This window comes from Bombina bombina, chromosome 3 (assembly GCF_027579735.1).
Source record: "Bombina bombina isolate aBomBom1 chromosome 3, aBomBom1.pri, whole genome shotgun sequence".
In the NCBI taxonomy this organism is placed as follows: Eukaryota; Metazoa; Chordata; class Amphibia; order Anura; family Bombinatoridae; genus Bombina; species Bombina bombina.
The window spans coordinates 1035022533-1035050442 of NC_069501.1; the positions used below are offsets into that span (position 1 = coordinate 1035022533).

The following is a 27910-nucleotide window of genomic DNA, read 5'->3' on the forward strand; positions in this document are numbered from 1 at the left end:
TACCTTCCTGCTTAGAGGACGTAGCCCTTGGGGCTGATCCGTTTCTGCGAAAGGGACGAAACTTAGGTTTATTTTTGGTCTTGAAAAGACCTATCCTGAGGAAGGGCGTGGCCCTTGCCCCCAGTGATATCAGAGATAATCTCTTTCAAGTCAGGGCCAAAGAGTGTTTTCCCCTTGAAAGGAATGTCAAGCAATTTGTTCTTGGAAGACGCATCCGCTGCCCAAGATTTTAACCAAAGCGCTCTGCGCCACAATAGCAAACCCAGAATTTTTTCGCCGCTAACCTAGCCAATTGCAAGGTGGCGTCTAGGGTGAAAGAATTAGCCAATTTAAGAGCACGAATTCTGTCCATAATCTCCTCATAAGAAGAAGAATTACTAATAATCGCCTTTCCTAGCTCATCAAACTAGAAACACGCGGCTGCAGTGACAGGGACAATGCATGCAATTGGTTGTAGAAGGGAACCTTGCTGAACAAACATCTTTAGCAGACCTTCTAATTTTTTATCCATAGGATCTTGGAAAGCACAACTATCTTCTATGGGTATAGTGGCGCGCTTGTGTAGAGTAGAAACCGCCCCCTCGACCTTGGGGACTGTCTGCCATCAGTCCTTTCTGGGGTCGACTATAGGAAAACAATTTTATAAATATGGGGGGAGGTACTAAAGGTATACCGGGCCTGTCCCATTCTTTACTAACAATGTACGCCACCCGCTTGGATATAGGAAAAGCTTCGGGGGGCCCCGGGGCCTCTAAGAACTTTTCCATTTTACATAGTGGTTCTGGAATGACCAGATAATCACAATCATCCAAATTGGATAACACCTCCTTAAGCAGAGCGCGGAGATGTTCCAACTTAAATTTAAAATTAATCACATCAGGTTCAGCTTGTTGAGAAATGTTTCCTGAATCTGAAATTTCTCCCTCAGACAAAACCTCCCTGGCCCCCTCAGACTGGTGTAGGGGCCCTTCAGAAACCATATCATCAGCGTTCTCATGCTCTACAGAATTTTCTAAAACAGAGCAGTCGCGCTTTCGCTGATAAGTGGGCATATTGGCTAAAATGTTTTTGATAGAATTATCCATTACAGCCGTTAAATGTTGCATAGTAAGGAGTATTGGCACACTAGATGTACTAGGGGCCTCCTGTATGGGCAAGACTGGTGTAGACGAAGTAGGGGATGATGCAGTACCATGCTTACTCCCCTCACTTGAGGAATCATCTTGGGCATCATTTTTACTAAATTTTTTTATGACATAAAATACATATAGTTAAATGAGAAGGAACCTTGGTTTCCCCACAGTCAGAACACAATCTATCTGGTAGTTCAGACATGTTAAACAGGCATAAACTTGATAACAAAGCACAAAAAACGTTTTAAAATAAAACCGTTACTGTCACTTTAAATTTTAAACTAAACACACTTTATTACTGCAATTGCGAAAAAGTATGAAGGAATTGTTCAAAATTCACCAAAATTTCACCACAGTGTCTTAAAGCCTTAAAAGTATTGCACACCAAATTTGGAAGCTTTAACCCTTAAAATAACGGAACCGGAGCCGTTTTTATATTTAACCCCTTTACAGTCCCTGGAATCTGCTTTGCTGAGACCCAACCAAGCCCAAAGGGGAATACGATACCAAATGATGCCTTCAGAAAGACTTTTCTATGTATCAGAGCTCCACACACATGCAGCTGCATGCCATGCTGTCCTCAAAAACAAGTGCGCCATACCGGCGCGAAAATGAGGCTCTGACTATGATTAGGGAAAGCCCCTAAAGAATAAGGTGTCAAAAACAGTGCCTGCCGATATAATCATATCAAAATACCCAGAATAAATGATTCCTCAAGGCTAAATATGTGTTAATAATGAATCGATTTAGCCCAGAAAAAGTCTACAGTCTTAATAAGCCCTTGTGAAGCCCTTATTTACTATCTTAATAAACATGGCTTACCGGATCCCATAGGGAAAATGACAGCTTCCAGCATTACATCGTCTTGTTAGAATGTGTCATACCTCAAGCAGTAAGAGACTGCACACTGTTCCCCCAACTGAAGTTAATTGCTCTCAACAGTCCTGTGTGGAACAGCCATGGATTTTAGTTACGGTGCTAAAATCATTTTCCTCATACAAACAGAAATCTTCATCTCTTTTCTGTTTCTGAGTAAATAGTACATACCAGCACTATTTTAAAATAACAAACTCTTGATTGAATAATAAAAACTACAGTTAAACACTAAAAAACTCTAAGCCATCTCCGTGGAGATGTTGCCTGTACAACGGCAAAGAGAATGACTGGGGTAGGCGGAGCCTAGGAGGGATCATGTGACCAGCTTTGCTGGGCTCTTTGCCATTTCCTGTTGGGGAAGAGAATATCCCACAAGTAAGGATGACGCCGTGGACCGGACACACCTATGTTGGAGAAAAGTTCACATTCCATAGTAGACAAGGAATCTTCTTATAGTGGTTATGGTCAGGTAGGGGGCCCGCCAGAAGAACCAATGGCCTTAGATTACGAAGAACAATGTTTTCGCGCTTACCCACAGGAGATTGAAGTTGCGTGCTAAAATCTGGAGGCAGTGAGAGCGTACCCCTGCTGAGGTAATGGGTTAGAAGCGCTAACATAGTTGTTTTGCAAATTGGGATTAGGCACTGGGGAATGTGTATGATCAGATGGGCATAATACTGAATCCAGATTACTGGGGCCTGCCACCAGAGGTTGGGAAGTCTGCCCAATGGTAGTTACAGAACTTTGATTAGTAGAGTGAGACTGTAAAACATTCAGTAAACAGGGATTGCAGAGCTGAACTGGTGAGCACACTGTGCTAACCTTACATAAAAGACACTTATTTTGTCAGAAGTACCTCAGCAGGCTCTCACTCTAACTTACTCACAGATCCCAGATGATCCATTACACCTCAGTTATGGCACTTGAGAAACCTTTAATCCTCAGGGAGTTTGTAAAAAAGGTACCCCGACAGCCTGTAGCTGCAGCAGCCAATAGTTAATAATCCGCTGCTAACCTAATTAGCCCACAAGTGCTCCGGTTAGGATATCTCACCTCCTCCTGTAGACCAGTCTCGGAGTGTAGCCTAAAAGATGATCCAACAATCAGCCGCACTGTAGATCACTGAAAGGCATGCAGGAGGAAAAATGGGGAGGAGCACGTGCCAGACAGTGACGTAGGAGCTGTGCAGATGAGACGCGAGAGAAAGAGCTCTGAATGCGCTATAGCAAGTAACAGACCACCTTTAACAGTCCTAAAAACAGCATACTGAATAAGCCCTAAACCTGTCACTCCCCACATCCCACAATCAGGAAACTATCGTAAATATTAGCAGATAGGGTAAGAATCTCTCCTGCAGGGAAACTATCTCCATTGATAAAGACTATAAAGCCCTTCAGGAAACTATCCTGTAAATGGCACAAAATAAGATCCCTGTACCAGGAAACTATCCTGTCAGAGGGCAGGGTAAAGAAAGAAAAAGATCTTACCTGAAAAAGATATGTTCAAATATTCCAAATCTCAAATCCCTTTACGGAAGAAAGCAGGTATAGGGAAAACATAATGGAGTAAAACACGTCACCAGGAGGAGGCCAAGGAACTTCCCTGCAACCTCAGGCTGTCAATCATGCACTCAAACTATGAGATTAACCAGGAAAGCCATAACTATCTTACAGGAAATATCCATTGAGGGTTAATATTTGAGAAATTCCTGCAGATCATCTCTATCTCTGTCTATCTCTTAGGCAAGGCAAAGAACTACTGTGAGAGGAGGATGAAGTAGGAAGGAAAGTTAAGTGCTTTGGTTTAGGTATCTTTGCCTTCTCCTGGTGGCCAGGTGATGTATCTCCCATATGCAAGATTGGATCTCGTGGACTCTACCATTAGAAAGAAAAGTGATTGACAAGCTAATTTACGTAATCGCTTAACAAACCTTTTCTTTGGAAAGTCCTTTAACAACATCAGCCATTCTGCTTTCAAGAACAGGTTCTCCTGGTGTGCTTGCTATACTTCCGGGTAATGGAGGAAAGTTAGATGCCAATAAGTCAAATTTTGGGGTGTGTGTCACTACTTCAGTTGAACCCAGGGGGCGCTGAAAGAAAATCAAATAATTAATATAAAACTATAAAATAGACAAATAAAGGGTTATCATTTCTACTATGTTAGCCCTCAGATCTCATAATCTTGTGATCACTGAGGAAGCTGAAAACAAATGTCCTGAATAAAAGATAGGATTTAAGTAGAATAAAGTAAGAAGGAAAAAAGAAAAAAAAAAAAAAGAAAAAAAAAAAAAAAAAAGAATAAAACGGTGAGGGAAAGAAGGTCGGACCCTTGAATTTCAGCCTTATCCTCTCTAAGCGCGATACTTTATCATCACTGGGCTAGTAAATGTTACATCTAGAGTTCCTCATCTTTACAAATCTATATGTTCAGGTACACCTGGTTTTATTGTTGCTTTGCAGATATTGCTCTTTTTACAAATTGAAGGTTTGCGGCAACCCTTTGTAAAGCAAGTCTATCAGTGGCATTTTTCCAACATATAAACACATACACATGAAAACACATACACACCACCAGCAAAAATATTTTTTACTCACTGAAGGCTCAGATGATGGTTAGCATTTTTAAGTAAAAGTATTTTTAAAGTGAATGTAAACTTTCATGAATGAGTGCCCAGTTTTTAAAAATACTATTAAAAACAGGGGCACTTTCATTCATGAATTCAGCGTATTTTTTTTTTTTTTTACAAATATTTACCTTTTTCTTCAGCATAGCTGGATCGGCAATCTCCCACTGCTGCTCATGCTGTACTTGGCACAGCAATGACGAAACCGGCTTCCTCCAATCATGGCGTGGCCTCACGAGATGGACGCTCTGGGGTGCAAGACATGATTCATGATTGGAGGAAGCCGGTTTTGTCATTGCTGACCTAAGTACAGAGGAGCTGCGGGTGGGGGGGAAATCGCCGATCCGGCTTTGCTGAAGAAAAAAAAATTATGCTTACCTGATAATTTTCTTTTCTTCCGACGGGAAGAGTCCACAGCTGCATTCTTTACTTTTGGGAATTCAGAACATGGCCACCAGGAGGAGGCAGACACCCCAGCCAAAGGCTTAAATACCTCCCCCACTTCTCTCATCCCCCAGTCATTCTGCCAAGGGAACAAGGAACAGTAGGAGAAATATCAGGGTGAAAAGGGTGCCAGAAGAAACAAAAAAAGATGGCCGCCCCTTATGAACAACGTGGGCAGGGAGTTGTGGACTCTTCCCGTCAGAAGAAAAGAAAATCAGGTAAGCATAATATAAAGTTTTTCTTCTTAAACAGGAAAAGTCCACAGCTGCATTCATTACTTTTGGGAAAACAATACCCAAGCTATAGAGGACACTGAATGCAAAAAAGGCGGGTATAAAAGGTGGCCCCTTCTGAGAGCACCACAGCCTAAACCCCAAAACTCCAGATAGAAAAAATTGCCAAAGAACAAAAAGGAAAAATGCAGATATAACTGTCAACAGATAAAAATAGCAAGGCCCTTGCTAGAGACCGCTCAGGATTATTAGACTCGTCCGAGCCAAAAGCCTCTGATGAGACGAAGTCCCGCAATCATGCAGCCCGCAAAATAAACTCACCCCTGATAAAACGACAGGGGAAACATCCACATTCCCCTAGCAGGGAAGAACAGAGACTCAGCTAATGAGTCTGAAAAGACCCTCAGAACCCAAAGGGACTAGGACCAAGAAAAGGAACTCCAAGAGAGTGAACCAGGATGAAAAAGAGCACCTATGAAAAGACCCTGCCGACCCCACCAAGCAAAGGGAGGACTTGTAAAGACCCCTCTACCGCAAACAAAGGACCCAGAATGTCCTGAGAACCTAAGGAGGAAAGAAAATCCCTTCTCACAGAGCACTCCCTCGCACCCAGAATAGAGCAACTGAAAGACAAACTGTCCCCGGGAGTCGCTGAAAAAAACCAAACGGCACCAGAATATGCTCCTCCAAACCATAGGCGTTCTGCCACAATATAAGGATGTAGCGACCACAGGTCGCCACCCTAGCTAGGAAACCGCACAGGACCTTCGTTTAAAAGAACTCAGAAACCATGCAGGACAGGCCCTTCCCAATAAGGGACAGGAAAGGAAGGAACCGAACCCGGTAGAGAAAACTACCTGCCGAGTAGGGATCCCCCGCAAAGCTAAGATCAACAGATACCTGACTCTTGCTCCGGCAATGGACCCAGCACCAAAGTGACTGATAATGTCTGAAAGACTTAGAAATTAAAGGTACCCCGAATCATCAGGACCTGCAGGAAGGAAAAAAGGAGGAATCCAGCCCCCACAAAGAGCTTGGGTTCCATAATCCAGAAACTGCCCCCTTCCTCAGGACGAAAGGCACTCCCAAAAGGAGACCCTCTACTGGAACTACAGTAAAGGCATGGCACAAGAAATCCATCCCTTAACACTGACATAACGCACACAATCAGGGATAACAATCCCACTAAACAGAGAAATAAAAAAGTACCTCCAAGCACCATGTGGATACTATGGAATGTCAAATTCACCCCCAAAGGGATGGAAAGCGAAGACAAAACTTAAGCTTGCAAGCACACAAAGTGCAAATGGCTGCAGATGGTGTCAAACTGAAAAGCTTCCGCTCATTAGACAGCTAAGCTAACCATCAGGCTACTACAGCGGGCTGAAAAGTAAAGCTGTAGCCGAGCTCAACTTAAAAAGGACATTACCGAAAGAAAAACCATCTGGTCACTAAGGCCGGCCCAGTAAGATTCTAAATCTCCCAGCAAGAGAAAAAATACGCCCGTACGAACAGAAGACATCCCGGAACCAGGAAACTGGGCCGTCCCGAATTAGTCCTAAGGGATCTGGATACAGACCCCCAAAATTCCAGTCAAGGACAGGACAAACAAACCCGGACACCCGAAAACTCGGAGCCGGCTTAGATATTTAATAACCCCTGAGGAACCACTAGGTTACCCCTATCCAGAGTAGACTTTGCACCACAGGCAATGCAATCACAGTCATATCCAAGACACCTTGGACACTTAACTTTACCTAAAATGTCCCATACACAGAGAGCATAGGACACCCACAGCGGGATACAACTTCCAACATAAAGGGTGATAGGCAATGGTGAGGCCACACAGCCACTCTGGAAGGACTTAAGGCTCTAGGGACAATTTCCACTAAGTCCAAAGACTAAGTAACTATGAGAAAACAGAAAACTGTTTAGGAATGCTAGCTGTCACCAAAATCACAAAAACAGATGAGAAAACAGGAGCTTTACCTGGGTTCAACCCACATCCTCCTGCTTCAGGTGCAATTGAGCTATCCTAAGAAACTGGGTAGAGAAGCTAACAAAAGTCTCCAAAATCCTCAGGATCCTAGAGCTTGAGGATTGAAGGAGGAGCATGTATCCTAGCCCCTGGTTGGAGATAGCAGGGGCGACCCAGGAAAAAAGGGGAGACCAACTGTAAATCTCCCAAAAAATATGGGATCAGACGAGATCCCGGAAGTAGAATAACCAAAAAGCTTCAACTTCCAGAAACAGATGACCCGAAGCCAACCCCAGGAAGGGGACAAAAAGCCTATCAAACTCAACCCGAAGAAAGAGAAACCATCATCATGGAAAAAACGGATTCCTAAAGTATAACCTCCAAATAGAAGACGAGGAAAATTGCCCAGATTGATCCCTAGAAGGATCCGCCCTGGACCCCCATTCACAAGGAACAGGACAGTGAGGACTGAATACATTCCCCTGATGCCCCACCCAAAGGAAGAACAAGAAGCAGCATGACGTTTAGGAACAAAGGCTTCCTCTACCATGTTTAAGCCCTGCATGGGCAGAGCCTCAAAAAATGTATGGAACTCATGGAAGGTTCCCTTCATGAAAACTCTAAGCAAAAATCAAAGATTATTCGATCTGAAGAGACACCAAAAATAATAAACTCCTCATCCAAGATAGCAACTCACCACCTAGCCATGTCGGCCGGTTACATCGACACCACATGGATGATAGACTGAAAGGAACAGAAATAGCGCCCTATCAGAACCAGCCTGCTACATAGGGCACTCCAAACTGAACCAGGCCACAGAAAATTAGAGACACTCACAAAGACTTGATAAAAGGATACAAAGGCATAACAGTGTACTAACACCTTAACATTCGACTTCCGCGGAAGTGCCCAAGTGACCACAAAATCGCTTGTATCAAATTCCAGAGAAGAAATATATTTCCCAACGGAGAAATCATAAGACATGATCTTCTTAAAAATAAAATACATCCTACCAGATAACATAAAAGAAGAGCAGCACCCGCAGTTGAACGCCTAAGAAGAATGGGTACACCAACGGGACCAGCCAATCAGAGACCCCATTCTTCCAAAGCTCAGAACTGGAATAAGATACCCAAATAAGAAAGGAAAACTGAAGACGGCCAGGAGATTAACTTCATCCAGACAGGTCTAACCCAGCTTGCCGTCTGGAACGGAAGACAGAGGATCCCTTAACCTATTAGTACTGGGATCCTCCAGCACCACCACAACATGCCGTAGCACAACACGAAGGTGCTCCAGTCTATAACGAAAAGCAAGACTTGCCTCCCCCAGGGCAATTGACCCCGACCCGAGGGTTGGGGCCCTTAAGCTTCAGAAGAAACCGCTTCCTCCGATGGCTGATCTGACCCAGGCAATCCCAAGCCCCTATTAGCATAACACGGACAGTATCTCAGCAACAGCTCCTCTGGAAGATGTAAATGCGCCAGGGCCATAGATATGGCCATGCGGAACCGTGCAGTAACCTCCCCGGAGAAGGGGTAGCGGCATTAGGCACACCTGCTTGCGTAGAAAAAAACAGAATTTATGTTTACCTGATAAATTACTTTCTCCAACGGTGTGTCCGGTCCACGGCGTCATCCTTACTTGTGGGATATTCTCTTCCCCAACAGGAAATGGCAAAGAGCCAGCAAAGCTGGTCACATGATCCCTCCTAGGCTCCGCCTACCCCAGTCATTCGACCGACGTTAAGGAGGAATATTTGCATAGGAGAAACCATATGATACCGTGGTGACTGTAGTTAAAGAAAAAAAAATTATCAGACCTGATTAAAAAACCAGGGCGGGCCGTGGACCGGACACACCGTTGGAGAAAGTAATTTATCAGGTAAACATAAATTCTGTTTTCTCCAACATAGGTGTGTCCGGTCCACGGCGTCATCCTTACTTGTGGGAACCAATACCAAAGCTTTAGGACACGGATGAAGGGAGGGAGCAAATCAGGTCACCTAAATGGAAGGCACCACGGCTTGCAAAACCTTTCTCCCAAAAATAGCCTCAGAAGAAGCAAAAGTATCAAACTTGTAAAATTTGGTAAAAGAGTGCAGTGAAGACCAAGTCGCTGCCCTACATATCTGATCAACAGAAGCCTCGTTCTTGAAGGCCCATGTGGAAGCCACAGCCCTAGTGGAAGGAGCTGTGATCCTTTCAGGAGGCTGCCGTCCGGCAGTCTCGTAAGCCAATCTGATGATGCTTTTAATCCAAAAAGAGAGAGAGGTAGAAGTTGCTTTTTGACCTCTCCTTTTACCAGAATAAACAACAAACAAGGAAGATGTTTGTCTAAAATCCTTTGTAGCATCTAAATAGAATTTTAGAGCGCGAACAACATCCAAATTGTGTAACAAACGTTCCTTCTTCGAAACTGGTTTCGGACACAGAGAAGGCACGACTATCTCCTGGTTAATGTTTTTGTTAGAAACAACTTTTGGAAGAAAACCAGGTTAGTACGTAAAACCACCTTATCTGCATGGAACACCAGATAAGGAGGAGAACACTGCAGAGCAGATAATTCTGAAACTCTTCTAGCAGAAGAAATTGCAACCAAAAACAAAACTTTCCAAGATAATAACTTAATATCAACGGAATGTAAGGGTTCAAACGGAACCCCCTGAAGAACTGAAAGAACTAAGTTGAGACTCCAAGGAGGAGTCAAAGGTTTGTAAACAGGCTTGATTCTAACCAGAGCCTGAACAAAGGCTTGAACATCTGGCACAGCTGCCAGCTTTTTGTGAAGTAACACAGACAAGGCAGAAATCTGTCCCATCAAGGAACTTGCAGATAATCCTTTTTCCAATCCTTCTCGAAGGAAGGATAGACTCTTAGGAATCTTAACCTTGTCCCAAGGGAATCCTTTAGATTCACACCAACAGATATATTTTTTCCAAATTTTGTGGTAAATTTTTCTAGTTACAGGCTTTCTGGCCTGAACAAGAGTATCAATAACAGAATCTGAGAACCCTCGCTTTGATAAGATCAAGCGTTCAATCTCCAAGCAGTCAGCTGGAGTGGGACCAGATTCGGATGTTCGAACGGACCTTGAACAAGAAGGTCTCGTCTCAAAGGTAGCTTCCATGGTGGAGCCGATGACATATTCACCAGATCTGCATACCAAGTCCTGCGTGGCCACGCAGGAGCTATCAAGATCACCGACGCCCTCTCCTGATTGATCCTGGCTACCAGCCTGGGGATGAGAGGAAACGGCGGGAATACATAGGCTAGTTTGAAGGTCCAAGGTGCTACTAGTGCATCTACTAGAGTCGCCTTGGGATCCCTGGATCTGGACCCGTAGCAAGGAACCTTGAAGTTCTGACGAGAGGCCATCAGATCCATGTCTGGAATGCCCCACAGTTGAGTGATTTGGGCAAAGATTTCCGGATGGAGTTCCCACTCCCCCGGATGCAATGTCTGACGACTCAGAAAATCCGCTTCCCAATTTTCCACTCCTGGGATGTGGATTGCAGACAGGTGGCAGGAGCGAGTCTCCGCCCATTGAATGATTCTGGTCACTTCTTCCATCGCCAGGGAACTCCTTGTTTCCCCCTGATGGTTGATGTACGCAACAGTCGTCATGTTGTCTGATTGAAACCGTATGAACTTGGCCCTCGCTAGCTGAGGCCAAGCCTTGAGAGCATTGAATATCGCTCTCAGTTCCAGAATATTTATCGGTAGAAGAGATTCTTCCCGAGACCAAAGACCCTGAGCTTTCAGGGATCCCCAGACCGCGCCCCGGCCCATCAGACTGGCGTCGGTCGTGACAATGACCCACTCTGGTCTGCGGGAGGTCACCCCTTGTGACAGGTTGTCCAGGGACAGCCACCAACGGAGTGAGTCTCTGGTCCTCTGATTTACTTGTATCTTCGGAGACAAGTCTGTATAGTCCCCATTCCACTGACTGAGCATACACAGTTGTAATGGTCTTAGATGAATGCGCGCAAAAGGAACTATGTCCATTGCCGCTACCATCAAACCTATCACTTCCATGCACTGCGCTATGGAAGGAAGAGGAACGGAATGAAGTATCCGACAAGAGTTTAGAAGTTTTGTTTTTCTGGTCTCTGTCAGAAAAATCCTCATTTCTAAGGAGTCTATTATAGTTCCCAAGAAGGGAACCCTCGTTGACGGAGATAGAGAACTCTTTTCCACGTTCACTTTCCATCCGTGAGATCTGAGAAAGGCCAGGACTATGTCCGTGTGAGCCTTTGCTTGAGGAAGGGACGACGCTTGAATCAGAATGTCGTCCAAGTAAGGTACTACAGCAATGCCCCTTGGTCTTAGCACCGCCAGAAGGGACCCTAGTACCTTTGAGAAAATCCTTGGAGCAGTGGCTAATCCGAAAGGAAGCGCCACGAACTGGTAATGTTTGTCCAGGAATGCGAACCTTAGGAACCGATGATGTTCCTTGTGGACAGGAATATGTAGATACGCATCCTTTAAATCCACCGTGGTCAAGAATTGACCTTCCTGGATGGAAGGATTGTTCGAATGGTTTCCATTTTGGATGATGGAACCTTGAGAAACTTGTTTAGGATCTTGAGATCTAAGATTGGTCTGAACGTTCCCTCTTTTTTTGGGAACTACGAACAGATTGGAGTAGAACCCCATCCCTCGTTCTCTTAATGGAACAGGATGAATCACTTCCAGAAGATAACCTTGGGAGACTATTTCTAGCGCCCAAGGATCCAGAACATCTCTTGCCCAAGCCTGAGTGAAGAGAGAGAGTCTGCCCCCCACCAAATCCGGTCCCGGATCGGGGGCCCGCATCTCATGCTGTCTTGGGAGCAGTGGCAGGTTTCTTGGCCTGCTTCCCTTTGTTCCAGCCTTGCATAGGTCTCCAGGCTGGATTGGCTTGAGAAGTATTACCCTCCTGCTTAGAGGACGTAGCACTTGGGGCTGGTCCGTTTCTGCGAAAGGGACGAAAATTAGGTTTATTTTTGGCCTTGAAAGACCTATCCTGAGGAAGGGCGTGGCCCTTGCCTCCAGTGATATCAGAGATAATCTCTTTCAAGTCAGGGCCAAACAGTGTTTTCCCCTTGAAAGGAATGTCAAGCAATTTGTTCTTGGAAGACGCATCCGCTGACCAAGATTTTAACCAAAGCGCTCTGCGCGCCACAATAGCAAACCCAGAATTTTTCGCCGCTAACCTAGCCAATTGCAAGGTGGCGTCTAGGGTGAAAGAATTAGCCAATTTAAGAGCACGAATTCTGTCCATAATCTCCTCATAAGAAGAAGAATTACTAATAATCGCCTTTTCTAGCTCATCGAACCAGAAACACGCGGCTGTAGTGACAGGGACAATGCATGCAATTGGTTGTAGAAGGTAACCTTGCTGAACAAACATCTTTTTTAGCAAACCTTCTAATTTTTTATCCATAGGATCTTGGAAAGCACAACTATCTTCTATGGGTATAGTGGCGCGCTTGTTTAGAGTAGAAACCGCCCCCTCGACCTTGGGGACTGTCTGCCATAAGTCCTTTCTGGGGTCGACTATAGGAAACAATTTTTTAAATATGGGGGGAGGTACGAAAGGTATACCGGGCCTGTCCCATTCTTTATTAACAATGTACGCCACCCGCTTGGATATAGGAAAAGCTTCGGGGGGCCCCGGGGCCTCTAGGAACTTGTCCATTTTACATAGTGTTTCTGGAATGACCAGATAATCACAATCATCCAAATTGGATAACACCTCCTTAAGCAGAGCGCGGAGATGTTCCAACTTAAATTTAAAAGTAATCACATCAGGTTCAGCTTGTTGAGAAATTTTTCCTGAATCTGAAATTTCTCCCTCAGACAAAACCTCCCTGGCCCCCTCAGACTGGTGTAGGGGCCCTTCAGAAACAATATCATCAGCGTCCTCATGCTCTTCAGTATTTTCTAAAACAGAGCAGTCGCGCTTTCGCTGATAAGTGGGCATATTGGCTAAAATGTTTTTGACAGAATTATCCATTACAGCCGTTAATTGTTGCATAGTAAGGAGTATTGGCGCGCTAGATGTACTAGGGGCCTCCTGTATGGGCAAGACTGGTGTAGACGAAGGAGGGGATGATGCAGTACCATGCTTACTCCCCTCACTTGAGGAATCATCTTGGGCATCATTTTTACTAAATTTTTTATGACATAAATCACATCTATTTAAATGAGAAGGAACCTTGGCTTCCCCACAGTCAGAACACAATCTATCTGGTAGTTCAGACATGTTAAACAGGCATAAACTTGATAACAAAGCACAAAAAACGTTTTAAAATAAAACCGTTACTGTCACTTTAAATTTTAAACTGAACACACTTTATTACTGCAATTGCGAAAAAGTATGAAGGAATTGTTCAAAATTCACCAAAATTTCACCACAGTGTCTTAAAGCCTTAAAAGTATTGCACACCAAATTTAACCCTTAAAATAACGGAACCGGAGCCGTTTTTATATTTAACCCCTTTACAGTCCCTGGAATCTGCTTTGCTGAGACCCAACCAAGCCCAAAGGGGAATAAGATACCAAATGATGCCTTCAGAAAGACTTTTCTATGTATCAGAGCTCCACACACATGCAGCTGCATGCCATGCTGTTCTCAAAAACAAGTGCGCCATACCGGCGCGAAAATGAGGCTCTGACTATGATTAGGGAAAGCCCCTATAGAATAAAGTGTCTAAAACAGTGCCTGCCGATATTATTTTACAAAAAATACCCAGATTAAATGATTCCTCAAGGCTAAATATGTGTAAATATGATCGATTTAGCCCAGAAAATGTCTACAGTCTTAATAAACCCTTGTGAAGCCCTTATTTACTGTCTGAATAAAAATGGCTTACCGGATCCCATAGGGAAAATGACAGCTTCCAGCATTACATCGTCTTGTTAGAATGTGTCATACCTCAAGCAGCAAAAGACTGCTCACTGTTCCCCCAACTGAAGTTAATTCCTCTCAACAGTCCTGTGTGGAACAGCCATGGATTTTAGTAACGGTTGCTAAAATAATTTTCCTCATACAAACAGAAATCTTCATCTCTTTTCTGTTTCAGAGTAAATAGTACATACCAGCACTATTTTAAAATAACAAACTCTTGATTGAATAATAAAAACTACAGTTAAACACTAAAAAACTCTAAGCCATCTCCGTGGAGATGTTGCCTGTACAACGGCAAAGAGAATGACTGGGGTAGGCGGAGCCTAGGAGGGATCATGTGACCAGCTTTGCTGGCTCTTTGCCATTTCCTGTTGGGGAAGAGAATATCCCACAAGTAAGGATGACGCCGTGGACCGGACACACCTATGTTGGAGAAAGGAAATTTATGCTTACCTGATAAATTGATTTCTTCTACGATAAGACGAGTCCACGGATTTCATCCATACTTGTGGGATATTATCCTCCTGCTAACAGGAAGTGGCAAAGACCACCACAGTAGAGCTGTATATATAGCTCCTCCCTTCCCCTCCAGTCATTCGACCGAAGGTTATAGGAAGAGAAAGGAAAAGCTAAAAGGTGCAGAGGTGACTGAAGTTGTAAATAATAAAAAATATAATCTGTTTTAAATTGACAGGGAGGGCCGTGGACTCGTCGTATCGTAGAAGAAATCAATTTATCAGGTAAGCATAAATTTCCTTTTCTTCTACAAGATACGACGAGTCCACGGATTTCATCCTTACTTGTGGGATACAATACCAAAGCTACAGGACACAAATGAAAGGGAGGGACAAGACAGAGACCTAAACGGAAGGCACCACTGCTTGAAGAACTTTCCTCCCAAAAACAGCCTCAGAAGAAGCAAAAGTATCAAATTTGTAAAATTTGGGAAAAGTATGAAGTCGCAGATTTACAAATCTGTTCAACAGATGCATCGTTTTTAAAGGCCCATGTGGAAGCCACAGCCCTAGTAGAATGAGCCGTAATTCTTTCAGGAGGCTGCTGTCCAGCAGTCTCATATGCCAGGCGGATGATATTTCTCAGCCAAAAAGAAAGAGCGGTAGCCGTAGCTTTCTGACCCCTACGCTTTCCAGAATAAACAATGAATAATGAAGATGATTGACGGAAATCCTTAGTTGCCTGTAAGTAAAACTTTAAGGCACGGACCACGTCCAGATTATGTAACAGACGGTCCTTCTTAGAAGGATTAGGACACAAGGAAGGAACAACAATTTCCTAATTAATATTCTTATTGGAAACAACATTGGGAAAACCAGGTTTAGTACGTAAAACCACCTTATCAGAATGAAAGATGAACTAAGGCGAATCCCACTATCGCTGAAAGCTCAGAAACTCTTCGAGCAGAAGAAATAGCAACCAAAAACAGAACTTTCCAAGATAATAATTTAATATCTATGGAATGCATAGGTTCAAACAGAACCCCTTGGAGAATTCGAAGAACTAAATTTAAACTCCAGGGAGGAGTAATTGGTCTAAATACAGGCTTAATTCTAGAGAGCCTGACAAAAAGACTGAACATCTGGCACATCTGCCAAACGTTTGTGAAACAAAATTGACGACGCAGAAATTTGTCCCTTTAAGGAACTTGCTGATAACCCTTTCTCCAATCCTTCTTGAAGACAGAATCCTAGGAATCCTAACTTTACTCCATGAGTAACCCTTGGATTCACACCAATAAAGATATTTACGCCATATCTTATGATAGATTTTTTTAGTGACAGGCTTTCTAGCCTGTATCAAAGTACTGATAACCAAATCAGAGAATGCTTGCTTCGATAAAATCAAGCGTTCAATCTCCACGCAGTCAGCTGGTGAGAAATTAGATTTGGATGTTGGAAAGGACCTTGAATGAGAAGGTCCTGTCTCAAAGGAAGTTTCAACGGTGGCAGAGAGGACATGTCCACTAGATCCACATACAAAGTCCTGCGTGGCCACGCAGGCGCCATCAGGATCACTGAAGCTCTCTCCTGTTTGATTAGAGCAATCACGCGTGGGAGGAGAGGAAACGGTGGAAACACATAAGCTAGGCTGAACTGCCAAGGCATCTATCAGTTCGGCCATGAGGATCCCTTGACCTGGATCCGTATCTTGGAAGCTTGGCATTCTGTCGAGTTGCCATCAGATCCAATTCCGGTCTGCCCCATCGGAGGATCAATGAGGCAAATACCTCCAGGTGGAGTTCCCACTCCCCCGGATAAAAAGTCTGTCGACTTAGAAAATCCGCTTCCCAGTTCTCTACTCCTGGAATGTAGATTGCCGACAGATGACAAGAGTGGGCCTCTGCCCGACGGATTATCTTGGATACCTCTCTCATCGCTAAGGAAATCCTTGTTCCCCCCTAATGATTGATATAGGCCACAGTCGTGATATTGTCCGACTGGAATCTGATGAATTTGGCCGAAGCCAACTGAGGCCATACCTGAAGCGCATTGAATATTGATTGGAAGTAGAGACTCTACCTGAGTCCAAACACCCTGAGCCTTCAGGGAATTCCAGACTGCACCCCAGCCCATAAGGCTCGCGTCCGTTGTCACCCACGAGGGTCTGCGGAAACAAGTCCCCTGGGACCGATGATCCAGCGACAACCACCAAAGAAGAGAGTCTCTGGTTTCTTGATCTAGATTTATCTGAGGAGACAAATCCGCATAATCCTCATTCCACTGTCCGAGCATGCAGAGCTGCAGCGGTCTGAGATGAAAGCGAGCAAACGGAATGATGTCCATTGCCGCTACCATTAATCCAATTACCTCCATACACTGAGCCACTGATGGCTGAGGAATGGACTGAAGTGCTCGGCAAGTATTTAGAATCTTTGATTTTCTGACCTCCGTAAGAAATATTTTCATGGCTACAGAGTCTATCAGAGTTCCCGAGAAAGGAACCCTTGTCTGTGGAACAAGTGAACTTTTGTCTATGTTTACCTTCCAACCGTGAGTTCTCAGGAAAGACAACACTGTGTCCGTGTGAGATTTTGTCAGTTGATACGTTGACGCTTGGATCAGAATATCGTCCAGATAAGGCGCCACTGCTATGCCTCGTGGTCTGAGAACAGGCAAGAGAGATCCTAGAACCTTTGTGAAGATTCTGGGTGCTGTGGCCAACCCGAAGGGAAGAGCCACAAATGTTTGTCCAGGAAGACAAACCTTAAACTGATGATGATCCTTGTGGATAGAAATATGAAGGTATGCATCCTTCAAGTCCACGGTAGTCATATATTGACCCTCCTGGATCATTGGTAAAATTGTTCGTATAGTCTCCATTTTGAACGATGGGACTCTGAGAAACTTGTTTAGACACTTGAGATCTAAAATGGGTCTGAAAGTTCCCTCTTTTTTGGGAACCGCAAATAGATTTGAGTAGAACCCCTTTCCCTGTTCTGATCTTGGAACGGGACAAATTACTCCCATGGTAAAAAGGTCTTTTACACAGCGTAAGAACGCCTCTCTTTTTATCTGATCTGCAGATAATCTTGAAAGATGAAATCTCCCTCTTGGAAGAAAATCCTTTAATTCCAATTGATAACCGTGGGTCACTATTTCCAGCTCCCAGGAGTCCTGAACATCTCTTGCCCAAGCCTGGGCAAAGAAAGATAGTCTGCCCCCTACTAGATCCGCTCTCGGATCGGGGGCCGCCCATTCATGCTGTCTTTGTAGCAGTAGCGGGCTTCTTAGATTTTTTACCTTTATTCCAAGTCTGGTTGGGTCTCCAGACTGACTTAGATGCAGAGGGTCCTCCTTTATAATTCCGAAAGGAGCAAAAATTATTTTGTTTACCCCTCATCTTAACAGACTTCTAAGGTAGGGCATGGCCTTTGCCTCCAGTAATGTCAGAAATGATTTCCTTCAATTCAGGCCCGAAAAGTGTCTTACCTTTAAAGGGAATAGCTAAAAGCTTAGTTTTTGATGACACATCAGCAGACCAAGATTTGAGCCATAACGCTCTAGAATAGCAAATCCTGCATTTTTCGCCGCTAATTTAGCAATATGAAAAGCAGCATCAGTACTGAAAGAATTTGCTAGCTTGAGAGCCTTAATTCTATCCAAAATGTCATCTAACGGAGTCTCAACCTTTAGAGACTCTTCCAGAGCCTCAAACCAAAAAGCTGTTGCAGTAGTTACTGCAACAATGCAGGCCGTCGGTTGTAAAAGAAAACCATGATTAATACATTTCTTTAGAAGACCCTCTAATTTTTTTATCCATGGAGTCTTTGAAAGCACAACTGTCCTCAATGGGTATAGTTGTACGCTTAGCCAGGGTAGATATAGCTCCCTCTACCTTAGGGACCGTTTGCCATGAGTCTCGAATGGTGTCTTATATGGGAAACATTTTCTTAAAATTAGGAGGGGGAGAAAACGGTATACCTGGTCTATCCCATTCCTTTTTTTATAATTTCCGAAATTCTTTTAGGAACCGGAAAAACATAATTTATGTAAGAACTTACCTGATAAATTCATTTCTTTCATTTAGCAAGAGTCCATGAGCTAGTGACGTATGGGATATACATTCCTACCAGGAGGGACAAAGTTTCCCAAACCTCAAAATGCCTACACCCCTCACCACACCCACAATTCAGTTTAACGAATAGCCAAGAAGTGGGGTGATAAGAAAGGAGCGAAAGCATCAAAAATAAGGAATTGGAATAATTGTGCTTTATACAAAAAAATCATAACCACCACAAAGATGGGTGGGCCTTATGGACTCTTGCTAATATGAAAGAAATTAATTTATCAGGTAAGTTCTTACATAAATTATGTTTTCTTTCATGTAATTAGCAAGAGTCCATGAGCTAGTGACGTATGGGATAGCAGATACCCAAGATGTGGAACTTCCACGCAAGAGTCACTAAAGACAGCCAATTCCGCTGAAAAAATAATCCACAACCCAAATCAAAAATTTTTAATCTTATAATGAAAAAAACTGAAATTATAAGCAGAAGAATCAAACTGAAACAGCTGCCTGAAGTACTTTTCTACCAAAAACTGCTTCAGAATAAGAGAAAACATCAAAATGGTAGAATTTAGTAAAAGTATGCAAAGAAGGCCAAGTTGCTGCTTTGCAAATTTGATCAACAGAAGCTTCATTCCTAAAAGCCCAGGAAGTAGAAACTGACCTAGTAGAATGAGCCGTAATCCTTTGAGGCGGGGATTTACCAGACTCCACATAAGCATGATGAATCAAAGACCAAGACGCCAAAGAAATGGCAGAAGCCTTCTGACCTTTCCTAGAACCAGAAAAGATAACAAATAGACTAGAAGTCTTCCTGAAATCTTTAGTAGCTTCAACATAATATTTCAAAGCTCTTACTACATCCAAAGAATGTAAAGATCTCTCCAGAGAATTCTTAGAATTAGGACACAATGATGGGACAACAATTTCTCTACTAATGTTGTTAGAATTCACAACCTTAGGTAAAAAATTAAATGAAGTCCGCAACACCGCCTTATCCTGATGAAAAATCAGAAAAGGAGATTCACAAGAAAGAGCAGATAACTCTGAAACTCTTCTAGCAGAAGAGATGGCCAAAAGGAACAAAACTTTCCAAGAAAGTAATTTAATATCCAGAGAATGCATAGGTTCAAACGGAGGAGCCTGTAAAGCCCTCAGAACCAAATTGAGACTCTAAGGAGGAGAGATTGACTTAATGACAGGCTTGATACGAACCAAAGCCTGTACAAAACAATGAATATCAGGATGATTAGCAATCTTTCTGTGAAACAGAACAGAAAGAGCAGAGATTTGTCCTTTCAAGGAACTTGCAGACAAACCCTTATCCAAACCATCTTGAAGAAATTGTAAAATTCTAGGAATTCTAAAAGAATGCCAAGAGAATTTATGTGAAGAACACCAAGAAATGTAAGTCTTCCAGACTCGGTAATAGATCTTTCTAGACACAGATTTACGAGCCTGTAACATAGTATTAATCACTGAGCCAGAGAAACCTCTATGACTAAGAATCAAGCGTTCAATCTCCGAACGAGATCCGCATACCAAAACCTGTGTGGCCATGCTGGAGCCACCAGCAGTACAAACGAACGCTCCATTAGGATTTTGGAAATCACTCTTGGAAGAAGAACTAGAGGCAGAAAGATATAAGCAGGTTGATAAATCCAAGGAAGTGACAACGCGTCCACTGCTTCCACCTGAGGATCCCCGGATCTGGACAGATACCTGGGAAGTTTCTTGTTTAGATGAGAGGCCATCAGATCTATTTTTGGAAGCCCCCAGATTTGAACAATCTGAAGAAATACCTCTGGGTGAAGAGACCATTCGCCCGGATGTAACGTCTGGCGACTGAGATAATCCGCTTCCCAATTGTCTATACCTGGGATGTGAACCGCAGAAATTAGACAGGAGCTGGATTCCGCCCATACAAGTATCCGAGACACTTCTTTCATAGCCTGAGGACTGTGAGTCCCCCCTTGATGATTGACATATGCCACGGTTCTGACATTGTCTGTCTGAAAACAAAAACGATTCTCTCTTCAGAAGAGGCCAGAATTGAAGAGCTCTGAAAATCGCACGGAGTTCCAAAATGTTGATTGGTAATCTCGCCTCCTGAGATTCCCAAACCCCCTGCGCTGTCAGAGATCCCCATACAGCTCCCCAACCTGAAAGACTCGCATCTGTTGAGATCACAGTCCAGGTTGGACGAACAAAAGAGGCCCATTGAACTAAACAATGGTGATCTAACCACCAAGTCAGAGAAGATCGAACATTGGGATTTAAGGATATTAATTGTGATATCTTTGTATAATCCTTGCACCATTGGTTCAGCATACAAAGCTGAAGAGATCTCATGTGAAAACAAGCAAAAGGGATTGCATCCGATGCAGCAGTCATGAGACCTAAAATTTCCATGCACAAAGCTACCGAAGGGAAAGATTGAGACTGAAGGTTTCGACAAGCTGAAACCAATTTCACACGTCTCTTTTCTGTTAGAGACAAAGTCATGGACACTGAATCTATTTGGAAACCCAAAAAGGTTACCCTTGTCTGAGGAATCAAGGAACTCTTTGGTAAATTGATCCTCCAACCATGTTTTTGAAGAAACAACACAAGTTGATTCGTGTGAGATTCTGCAGAATGTAAAGACTGAGCAAGTACCAAGATATCGTCCAAATAAGGAAATACCGCAATACCCTGCTCCCTTATTACAGAAAGAAGGGCACCGAGAACCTTCGAAAAGATCCTTGGAGCTGTTGCTAGGCCAAAAGGAAGAGCAACAAACTGGTAAAGCTTGTCTAGAAAAGAGAATCTCAGGAACTGATAATGGTCCGGATGAATTGGAATATGCAGATATGCATCCTGTAAATCTATTGTGGACATATAATGCCCTTGCTGAACAAAAGGCAGAATAGTCCTTATAGTCACCATTTTGAATGTTGGTATCCTTACATAACGAATCAATATTTTTAGATCCAGAACTGGTCTGAAAGAATTCTCTTTCTTTGGAACAATGAACAGATTTGAATAAAACCCCAGGCCCTGTTCCAGAACTGGAACTGGCACAATTACCCCAGCTGACTCGCTTGAGCCTTTATTGGGTTTACTGGAATGCGTGAAAGAAAGAATCTTCTCACAGGCCGTCTTACCTTGAAACCTATTCTGTACCTTTGTGAAACAATGTTCTGAATCCAAAGACTTTGAATCGAATTAATCCAATCATCTTTGAAAAATCGTAACCTGCCCCCTACCAGCTGTGCTGGAATGAGGGCCGCACCTTCATGTGGATTTGGGAGCTGGTTTTGACTTTCTAAAAGGCTTGGATTTATTCAAGACTGGAGAAGGTTTCCAAACTGAAACTGTTCCTTTAGAGGAAGGGTCAGGCTTTTGTTCCTTATTCTGAAGAAAGGAACGAAAACGATTAGCAGCCCTATATTTACCTTTAGATTTTTTATCCTGAGGTAAAAAGGCTCCCTTCCCCCCAGTAACAGTTGAAATTATTGAGTCTAACTGAGAACCAAATAATTTATTAACTTTGAAAGAAAGAGAAAGCAATGTTGACTTAGAAGTCATATCTGCATTCCAAGACTTAAGCCATAAAGCTCTTCTAGCTAAAATAGCTAAAGACATATACCTGACATCAATTCTGAAGATATCGAAAATGGCATCACAAATAAAGTGATTAGCATGTTGAAGGAGTTTATCAATGCTATAAGCATTATGGTCTGACACTTGTTGCGCTAAAGCCTCCAACCAGAAAGTTGAAGCAGCAGCAACATCAGCAAAAGAAATAGCAGGTCTAAGAAGATTACCTGAATATAAATAAGCCTTCCTTAGAAAGGATTCAAGCTTCCTATCTAAAGGATCCTTAAACGTAGTACGTTCAGCAAGAGTAGAGATAGCCCCATCAACTTTGGGGATTTTCTCCCAAAACTCTAATCTATCAGATGGCAAAGGGTACAATTTCTTAAACCTTGGAGAAGGAGTAAATGAAGTACCCAGACTATTCCATTCCCTAGAAATTACTTCAGAAATAGCATCAGGAACTGGAAAAACTTCTGGAATAACTACATGAGGTTTAAAAACTGAATTTAAACGCTTAGTAGTTTTAATATCAAGAGGACTAGACTCCTCCATATCTAATGCAATCAACACTTCTTTAAGTAAAGAACGAATAAACTCCATCTTAAACAAATATGAAGATTTATCAGTATCAATATCTGAGGTAGAATCTTCTGAACCAGAAAGATCCTCATCAGAAATAGATAAGTCAGAATGATGGCGGTCATTTAAAAATTCATCTGAAATATGGAAAGTTTTAAAAGACCTCTTACGTTTACTAGAAGGAGGAATAACAGACAGAACCTTCCGAATAGAATTAGAAACAAATTATTAACATTCACAGGAAGATCCTGAACATTAGATGTTGAAGGAACAACAGGTAATGGATTATTACTAATGGAAATATTATCAGCGTTGGATAGCTTATCATGACAACTAACACAAACTACAGCCAGAGGAACAGTTACCACAAGTTTACAACAAATGCACTTAGCTTTGGTAGAACTGACATCAGGCAGCGCTTTTCCAGAAGTAGATTCTGATCCAGGGTCAGGTAGTGACATCTTGCAATATGTAAAAGAAAAAACAACATATAAAGCAAAATTATCAAATTCCTTAAATGGCAATTTCAGGAATGGGAAAAAATGCAAAATGAAACAAGCCTCTAGAAAACCAGAAGCAACTAAAAAGTGAGACTGAAATAATGTGAAAAAAACTGGCGCCAAAAAAACGTCCGCAATACACATACGTTAAAAAATGACGCAATTACGTGAAAACTTCCGGCACCAACTATGACGCCGGAAATGACGAAATTTTTGCGCCAAAAAAGTCTCGCGCCAAGAATGACGCAATAAATAGAAGAATTTTCTGCACCCGCGAGCCTAACAGCCCGCAATTTTGAAAAAAAGTCAATTGAAAATTTTAAGGTAAGAAAAATAAAATTTATATGCATTTTCCCAAAAAAATGAAACTAACTGTCTGAATGAAGGAATACTGATTATCCTGAATCATGGCAAATATAAGTTTAAACACATATATTTAGAACTTTACATATAAAGTGCCCAACCATAGCTTTGAGTGTCATGAATAGAAATAAGACTTACTTACCCTAAGACACTCATGTACATATAGTAGATAGCCAAACCAGTACTGAAACGAGAATCAGTAGAGGTAATGGTATATAAGAGTATATAGTCGATCTGAAAAGGGAGGTAGGAGAAGAAATCTCTACGACCGATAACAGAGAATCTATGAAATAGATCCCCTAGAGGAAGACCATGGTATTCAAATAGGCAATACTCTCTTCACATCCCTCTGACATTCACTGCACTCTGAGAGGAAAACCGGGCTTCAGACTGCTGCGAAGCGCATATCAACGTAGAAATCTAGCACAAACTTACTTCACCACCTCCATGGGAGGCAAAGTTTGTAAAACTGAATTGTGGGTGTGGTGAGGGGTGTATTTATAGGCATTTTGAGGTTTGGGAAACTTTGCCCCTCCTGGTAGGAATGTATATCCCATACGTCACTAACTCATGGACTCTTGCTAATTACATGAAAGAAAACATCAGTGTAAGTAGGCACCTCTAGATATTTGTCCATCTTACACAATTTCTCTGGTGGTATCATAATAGGGTCACAATCATCCAGAGTCGCTAATACCTCCCGAAGTAACAGGCGGATGTGTTCAAGCTTAAATTTAAAGGACGTAACGTCCGAATCAGTCTGCGGTAACACATTCCCTGAGTCCGAAAGCTCTCCCTCAGACAGCAATTCCCTGACCCCCAACTCAGAGCACTGTGAGGGTGCATCGGAAATAGCTAATAAAGCATCAGAGGATTCAGTATTCACATTAATACCTGACCTACTGCGTTTAACCCTGTAACACTGGTAATTTAGATAATACCTCTGTAAGGGACATAACTGCAGCCATCTCCTGCAGAGTAAAGGAATTAGACGCACTAGAGGTACTTGGCGTGACGTCGCTTGTGTGGGCGTTAAAGGTTGTGACACTTGGGGAGAATTGGATGGCATATCCTGACTCTCTTCAGACTGAGAATCATCCTTAGGCACACTTTCTTGAGCTAAAATATGGTCTTTACAAAGTAAGGCCCTTTCAGTACAAGAGGTACACAATGTAAGAGGGGGTTCCACAATAGCTTCTAAACACATAGAACAATGAGATTCCTCAATGTCAGACATGTTGAACAGACTAGTAATAACCAAGTCGTTTAAACACTTTATTTATTGCTTTAAATAAATTTTTGAAAAAAGTGTACTGCGCCTTTAAGAAATAAAAAGTGAAAATTTTTTCCAAAACTGCTTAAATAACCTTAATTTGTCTCAAAAATTAACTTAAACTTATTGGTTTATCCAAAAATTACTGCACCCCAGGAATAAGGGGAGAAATAAGGCTCTAAAGTGACTTTGATCAGAAAAAATATCAGTTTCCACAAAAATACCCCCTGCGCCTACCTGCCCTCAGGGTACTTTGAAATGATTAGCCAACACTCCGGACCAGAGAACCACTGTCCAGGAGCAACCAGAGTTACTGCTTGCTGCTTCTCTGTCAGAAGGAAATGCGCATCTGAGCGCGCGAAAACAAGCCCTGCCCCTTATGGCCGATTTCGGAGTAGGCCCAAACACAACCGTATGGAGAAGCGGTTTTGCACACAAGCTAAGTGGAAAACTAAAACACCCCAAACACATCCCAGCAAGTCATGCTGGTTATACAATAAAAACACCATCAATCATTTAACTGCCTTTATGCCTCTCCCAGAGTGTCATATCATGCCCTTATAATGTCACTTAGAAAAATAAAAACAAGGGACTCCAGTAACACCCCTCTGTATAACAGGTCTACTGCTTACCCCATTCCCTTACAGGGAAATAAATGCCAGGCAGTTCTGATATATCAAGTCTCTTCAGAAATAAAGGGCTGCACATACCTTAATGCTGCTTGTAGCATGAAACCGTTCTCCACACTGAAGATGTCCTTATGTTACCTTCAGAAGTCTTGTGGGAACCAACGTGGACCTTAGTTACAGCTGCTAAGATCATCAACCTCAGGGCAGAAATCTTCTTCTATAACCCCCTGAGGAAAATAGTACACACCGGTACCATTTAAAATAAAAAACTTCTTGATTGAAGAAAATAAAACTAACACCTCACTTTACCTCTTCCTAGTATAACACAGGCAAAGAGAATGACTGGAGGTGGAGGGGAAGGGACAAGCTATATATACAGCTCTACTGTGGTGCTCTTTGCCACTTACTGTTAGCAGGAGGATAATATCCCACAAGTAAGGATGAAATCCGTGGACTCGTCGTATCATATAGAAGAAAGAAGGTTCTAGGGGAATGCGCCGCATGGGATATGGGATCCCCAGTGGCGGATGGCTCGGCGGACTCTAAATTCCCTGTATCGGGAGAAGAGAGCACTCTAGAGCGGCATTCGGAACATAACTGATGAGCATGGATTACCCGGGGCCATTTCATACTCTTCAGAAGAAGTAGAATCTGAATCAGACATGCGTCTCCAAAAAGTCAGATTATGGACAGAAAAAAAAAATGGCACCTTACACCCCCAATGGCTGGGGCACTCACCACCTCCTGAGACCCAGACAGCTAGCGAAACAGACTCTGTCGCCACGCGGTCAGGAATACAGAAATTGAGCACAGAAACGAGACTTCTCGTCACAAGGTGCATCGTGCAGGCCATAGAAAAGCACGCTAAGGCCTACAAGGGCTGTGCAGCCTGACATGAAAAGGCTGTTATGTTCCGAACTAGCCACAAGCCCAAGTAACACTACACATTAGCAGACAAAATCAAATAAACATGATTAAAGTCCCCCCTGTTCAATAACCCCACTCAGGAGATATTAAACCCTTGATTCCTTATAAAGATAAGACTCCGACTTCTTCATTTACATTACTTTTATTCACATCATTGAAGTAAAATGAAACGATCTTACCGGAATCAATGCCATGGAACAGGAACACGGCCCTTCAAGTGTGACAGATAGTAGCCTTGCTTCTGACATGGACTTGAGTGAACAAAGCAGGCAGCAAAACTCGTCAACGCTGATTGCTAAGAAGATGTTAAAATGAGTCGGGATGGTTTCACAGAAAGACTCTGCCTGCATCTCCGGACTCCAACTTTCATCCATGCTCTCACTGAGAGGCTGACAGGACTACTTAAAACTCCAGTCCCATTTCGAAGACTACTATCCTCCATAAGAGACTATCTTTAACCTTCCGACACTTCTCTGCCAACATCCTGTGACGAAAGGCAAAGAATGACTGGGGGATGAGGGAAGTGGGGGAGGTATTTAAGCTTTTGACTGGGGTGTCTTTGCCTCCTCCTGGTGGCCAGGTTCTGAATTCCCAAAAGTAATGAATGCAGCTGTGGACTCTTCCCGTTTAAGAAGAAAAGGATATATTTTTAAAAATACGCTGCAATCTAAAGTTCCATGAATGAAAGTGCCCCTGTTTTTAATAGTATTTTTAAAAAACGGGTACTCATTCATGAAACTTTAATTAACCCTTTGAGTGCTAAGCTGGATTTAATATTATTCTGATTTTTACTATTTTTAACAAAAAAAATGTTTTGACTTCTTTTTTCGCCCACAGATCCCCAAGACTCATACCATTGGAAAGGTTAGGCGATTACCTTTCCAATGGTGGGTCTTGGGGGTCTGTAGCTGCTCAGATCCCTGAGATACAGGTTTCTAATCAGCATGCCCCCTTTCCCTATACTTTGTATTGTCAATTTTAAATAAAGTTGTGCGTCATTATGCATGACATCACCGCACGTAACGGGAAGCCCCGGCGATGCCTGTCACTATGCAGGCCTGATCGCCAGGGTAGGAGCGGGTGGGAGCTCCTACCCTGGCGATCACCAAAAAGGTAGTTGAGTGCTAGCGACGGCTCTGAGGGGTTAAGATATGTACATTGTTTAGACATATTGATATTGGACACCGAACCTAAATTTTTTATTTTGTGATTCAGATAGAGCATGCAATTTTAAACAACTTTCTAATTTACTCCTATTATCAATTTTTCTTCCTTCTCTTGCTTTCTTTATTTGAAAAAACATAATTTATGCTTACCTGATACATTTATTTCTCTTGTAGTGTAGTCAGTCC

General features: G+C 42.8%; 1 protein-coding gene across 1 annotated transcript in view; it reads right to left on the minus strand.

The window, feature by feature from the left end:
- LARP4 (La ribonucleoprotein 4) overlaps window positions 1-27910 on the minus strand; it is a 447695-nt gene that overhangs the window by 184629 nt on the left and 235156 nt on the right. Inside the window, exon 15 of the mRNA XM_053705530.1 lies at window positions 3940-4098. Coding sequence (XP_053561505.1) covers window positions 3940-4098 — 159 coding nt within the window. The remainder of the gene's footprint in view (window positions 1-3939; window positions 4099-27910) is intronic.